The sequence below is a fragment of the Palaemon carinicauda genome, chromosome 24 (assembly GCF_036898095.1).
Source record: "Palaemon carinicauda isolate YSFRI2023 chromosome 24, ASM3689809v2, whole genome shotgun sequence".
In the NCBI taxonomy this organism is placed as follows: domain Eukaryota; kingdom Metazoa; phylum Arthropoda; class Malacostraca; order Decapoda; family Palaemonidae; genus Palaemon; species Palaemon carinicauda.
The window spans coordinates 40,868,732-40,874,568 of NC_090748.1; the positions used below are offsets into that span (position 1 = coordinate 40,868,732).

The 5,837-nt window shown below is 40.2% G+C and overlaps 1 protein-coding gene across 1 annotated transcript in view; it reads left to right on the forward strand.

Moving 5' to 3' along the window:
- The first annotated feature begins 345 nt into the window (after positions 1 to 345).
- Positions 346 to 5,837, forward strand: part of LOC137618343 (uncharacterized) — a 21,874-nt gene continuing 16,382 nt past the window's right edge. Inside the window, exon 1 of the mRNA XM_068348510.1 lies at positions 346 to 494. Coding sequence (XP_068204611.1) covers positions 346 to 494 — 149 coding nt within the window. The remainder of the gene's footprint in view (positions 495 to 5,837) is intronic.

A 5,837-nucleotide genomic window follows, 5' to 3' on the forward strand; every position in this document is an offset into this window, starting at 1 on the left:
GGATCTGCGATACCCACCTATGGTTACGAGAACCTCACATTATCGTTTGGATACGGTAAATTCAATTGGAAGTTTATCGTTGCTGACGTTACATTGCCAATCCTCGGTGCAGATTTCCTCTCTCATTTCCACCTTCTGGTAGATGTCACCCTCCGACGATTGGTCAACGCAGACTCGTACTTGTGGACACCTCTTCAACCCACCCCCTCCAACCTCGCTCTCAACATTAGCGCACCCACGGATGCCTACGCCCACCTCCTCACGTCGTACCCGTGAGTTTTCCATCCATAACTTCGCCAAACGCCCACGGTTCCTGCCAAACACGGTATTTATCACCATATCAAGATGACTGGACCCACAGTCCTCGTAAAATTCAGACATCTGGCACCGGAACGATTGGCAGCTGCCAAACAGACGTTCGCCAAAATGGAGGAAATGGGCCTTTGCCAAAAGACCTCTATCCCATGGTTGTCACCCTTACACATCGTTCTGAAGTAAGATGGCACCCTCTATCCGTGCGGGATTACAGGCACCTGAACATGCAAACAGAACCGGATCCCTACCCCTCCCAAACATCGCCGACATGACCTCCTACCTGCACAAAGCGAAGGTTTTCTCCAGGCTCGACCTCCTGAAGTGGTATTATCAGGTGCCTATGAACCCAGAAGACATCCCTAAAACCGCCATCACCACTCCGTTTAGTACATACACCTTCAATTACTCCTGTTTTGGCCTTCATAATGCTGGGGCCACGTTTCAACGTCTCATGGATGGCATCTCAGGGGACCTCCCCTTCTGTGTATGTTATGTGGACGACATAGTTGTGTTCTCCTCCTCAAAAGAGGAACACCTCCGTCACCTGCGCATCGTGCTCGACCACCTGCAACAAAATGGCCTTGTAGTCTGGTACGATAAGTGTACCTTTGGCGCCAACGAAGTGTCATTCTTAGGGCACCGCATCACTCGTGAAGGAGTCCATCCCCTCCCTGATTAGGTAGCAGCCGTTCAGGACTTCCCCGCGCCCTCGACCGTCAAAGCTCTGCAGGAATTCTTGGGCATGATCAACTATTATCACCGTTTTCTTCCAGCCTGCCACCACTCTTGCTCCCCTCTATGCCTCCCTCAAGGGCAAGCCAAAGGACCTGAAGTGAGGTCCACTTTAAGAAGCGGCCTTCTGCAATGCAAAGAAGGCCCTATGAACCGCTGCAGCTCTCACTTTTCCTATCCCACATGCCCCTCTCCTTCTCTCCACCGATGCCAGCGATGTCGCTATTGGTGCAGTACTCGAGCAGGTGGTCAACGGCTCGCCCCGCCCATTGCCCTTCTTCAGCAGAAAACTGTCTAAGGCAGAATCGGGTTATTCTACCTTTGATCACGAATTGCTGGCGGTGCACTTGGCTGTCCGTCACTTTCACCATTTCTTAGAAGGTACGCCCTTCGTCATTCGCACAGACCTCATGCCTCTGGTGCACGCCTTCACTCGACAGACTGGCGTCTGGTCCGGCCGTCAATGCCGACATCTCTCCGCCGTGGCTGAATACAATTGCACCCTTCAATACGTCCCTGGGAAAATTAATCCCGTTGCCGATGCTCTGTCAAGAAACACGTTGGCTGCTGTACAACTGGGATTGGATTACAACGTCTTGGCTGAAGCCCAACGACAGGATCCAGAGTATCAAGCATGTAGGACATCCTGCACGTCCCTCCGTTGGGGAGACTTCCCCCTCGAAGACTCCAACACCACCCTCCTCTGTGACGTCAGTACTGGTAGACCGCGACCTTGGATTACTGCTCCCATGCGCCAGCAGGTGTTTGATTTAATTCATGGCCTTTCACATCCCTCGTGCTATTCTACTGCACAGCTGCTGAAGACGAAGTTCATTTGGCACGGCATTTCTAAAGATGCTAAGGATTGGGGCCATGCCTGTACTTCTTGCTAAACTTCCAAAGTACATCGACACACAGATTCAGGAGTGGGCACCTTTCCTCAACCTCAGCGTCGTTTCGCATACATTCACGTCGACGTTGTAGGCCCCCTACCCACATTACATGGACATCATTACCTGTTTACCGTCATCGACCGCTCCACTCGTTGGCCTGAAGCCATTCCCTTGGAAACTGCAACATCTGCCTCATGTACATCTGCCTTACTCTCAGGATGGATTACAAGATTTGGTATCCCTGAGCATATTACTTCTGACAGGGGTACCACTTTCACCTCTCAATTGTGGACACCATTAGCGAATCTCCTGGGCATCACCCTACATCAGACAACTGCCTACAACCCCGCTGCCAATCGAATTTTTGAACGTTTTCATCGCACCCTCAAAGCAGCTTTGATGTCCCGCTGCAAGGATTCCAACTGGTTTACTCAGCTTCCCTGGGTCCTCCTGGGACTAAGGACCACTCCTAAAGACACACTCGACGTCTCGGCAGCTGAAATGGTGTATGGCGACCCGTTGGTCATCCCTGTTGAATTTTTTCTCCTCTGCAACATCCTCCGACGATCTCCAGCGCATACGTGACGTTGTGGGAAAATTTACTCCATGCCGCCAGACTTAAAAGCCCCTAGCGAAGCATTACATACCGACAGACTTGCACTCTGCAACGCATGTCTTCCTACGCAACGGCACTAGCAAGCCACCGCTAATGCACCATTACACGGGCCCTTTCTTTGTGATCTGACGCAATCCGAAAGCATTCCTACTAAACATTCGTGGCAAAGAAGACTGGGTCTCCATTGATCGTCTAAAACCTGCTTATCTCCTGCCAGATGACCCGCCTACAGTTTTCCTCTCTAGATCAGGGTGCCCTATTTAACATTTACAGTATGTAATTTTTAGGGGGGGGGGGGGGCATGTACCAACAGTGTGTCACACGATCGTACATAGTAACGACATTTCATTTTGTGTATATATTATGCTTGTATCTTCGCTCTCCCCTCGCACTGACAAGGACCTGAAATAACATGTCTGTTTTCTCACCGTTAACTGTTAACCGGTGCGGTGTCGGTTGAACAGGAAATTTCCTGTTGCCTTTGAGTATGTATATAAAAGCGAGTGTTCTGTAATAAAGTTACTCAGTTGCTTCCATCCTGCCTTTGAATCACAACTTTCTCTCGGCTCGTCACAGTAGTAAAACAAAGAGAAAAAATAAGAATATTTGAAAAAAAAATGCTAATAATATATTCTATACAACCATATATCTAACTTAAAATAAACACATATTCCATACACACCATTAAAAATCATAAATAATAGGTTTTTTTTTTTAAATTTCCTATTGGTTAAATGAAAGATGATAATCGTGTAAGTCATGCATGTTGTTATTAAAGCATACGGCTAAACTTCCCAGCTAGTTCCCTTATTCTAATTATCATGATAAGCTTATCCCTCCATTCGTTTATCATAGCTAAATAAGGACTTATATTTCATAAGTCTGTTATTCCCTTTTATAGTTGTAATAATGTGTCTATACTCTAAAAAAAAAAAAAAAAAAAAAAAACCATAAATTGATATAGATCACCTTTAGGTCGGCGTTCTATTTACAGAGCAAGCAAAGAGATGTTTCACACATCTCCATAAAAGAAAACAAAATAAAGCATATGATTATATGTGGGCCCCATATCATTAATTCTATAATGAGTTAGTCAGTAATCACTTTAATGGATAATAATAAATCTCGGTCAAAGACAGTGCATCAGGCTTCCCTTGAGGGTAATGTACGTCAATATTCTGTATTTGATCTTATAGTATCAATTATAAGAAGTTATGCAAAGTGGACTCACATAAGTCCTGAATGGTGGACATGCGTAAAACATTAACAATGATTCTAATGCATCTTACAAAAGAAATTATAAACAATAGTAAAAAATTAAATATTCTAGTTAACTATAAATTAAGATGAATTAAAAATCGATCAGCTATTGACCTGTTGAGATTATCGATTGACTCTAATAAGATTAGTTTCCTGTTACATACTTTTCCTTTAAGAGAATTTTATTAAAGAATGTTTCAAGTGTCATAGTAACAGAGTAAAATATCGGTGTGCACCATGCATGAAAAAAACCACATGTTCTGGTAACAATGGATGAACGTGATTATAAAAAAAATATAATATTTTGTTTTACCAAAAACTCCGAGGCAGTATTTTAGAAATGATGCTGCATATCGATATAGAAATATTCTTCCCAATAAGGTGTTTTACCATTATAGAGTTCTTAAAATATCTAAAAGTTAATGGTCTTGACCTCCGAAAATTAACTCATTAGTAACCTTTTTGATAATTATATAAATGAGTTGTTCAGTTTCTCAAATATAGCTTATTATTATAAATCTTTTATCTTAATCTCTTATAACAAAGGATACATATTTCAAGGACGAAATTTTCTATCTGGCACGTTAATTTTGACGGTATGATTTCATACTTATATAATTACAAATTGTTAAGGGAATTGCATAAATGATGTAAGATTTAAATAGGGAAAGCAGATATGTGGGATTGAAAATTAATTTAAGTAGAACTAAGATATGTTCAATGGAAATACAGACAACAAGTAATGGTTTAGGACAAACCTCTAGAGATTGTTAATGAATATAAGTACTTAGGACAGACAGCACATGTTTCTTCAAGACAGGGGGCGGAAATTAAAAGAGAGATAAGGATGGGATGGAGAGCTTTTGGTAAAGGAAATGTAATTATGAAAAGTAAATTGCCACATTCACTAAAAAGAAAAGTATTAACTTATGCATTAGAAACTTGGAGATTTACTAAAGCCTTAAATCATAAGCTAGTTACAACTCAAAGACCTATGGAAAGAATAATAATGGGATTAACACTAAGAGACAGGAAAGAGCAACATAGATATGAGAGAAAACTAAAGTAGAGGATAATCTAAAAAGATGTAAGAAAAAGAAATGGATATGGGCAGCACATATAGTGAAAATGGCCGATAATAGATGGACAAGAGAAATAATAAAATTTGTCCGTATATATAAATACATATAATCCTACTGTCATTTTATCCAGAATATGTCAACATTCATCCAAAAATTAGGTTGCTAATAAACGATGTATCGAAAAGATTATCAACTCATCCAATTGAAATGACTAGTGAAGAAACGAATTAGTTAGTTTCTTTTCTATATACCTTTTGTTCGCCTACGTCTGCATCCTATTCAGATTTATTTTCGATATGAAACATATTGCAGGACCCCTTTAGAATGGAAAATAAAGGACCGTCAGAGGAATCGAGTTAATGTTACAACATAGATTATTGATATCTATTTATTAGTATTGTATTCGAGTACTGACCTTCTGCTTAAGCAATATACCCATTGCATTAGTCTATATATATATATATATATATATATATATATATATATATATATATATATATATATATATATATATATATATATATATATATATTATTATTATCAATTGTGTATATATATTTACATAATTCGTACCAAATGAAATATCACTTCCATGAATTCCAATCATCAATGCTTTCTCTAATAACCAGACTGACTATAAATACGATGAAATTTACTATTACTCTCATATTACGAAACAAAAAATTAAAGAATCATGTGATATCATCAACGCTCTTCACTGGCAATATTCTTTTAAGCATATCTGCCTTATAAAAAGACGAAGACTATTTCCAAACTATGAATTTACTCTGCGTACCTCAATCTAGAATTTCCTTAAATAACAATTTCCCAATGAATAAAACTCTACCTTGTACATAACTTGTATATTTGTATGATAAAAACAGTTATGAATGAATGTCAAGAAGATGGAAACATCAACCATGCTGTATTTTTTTTCCA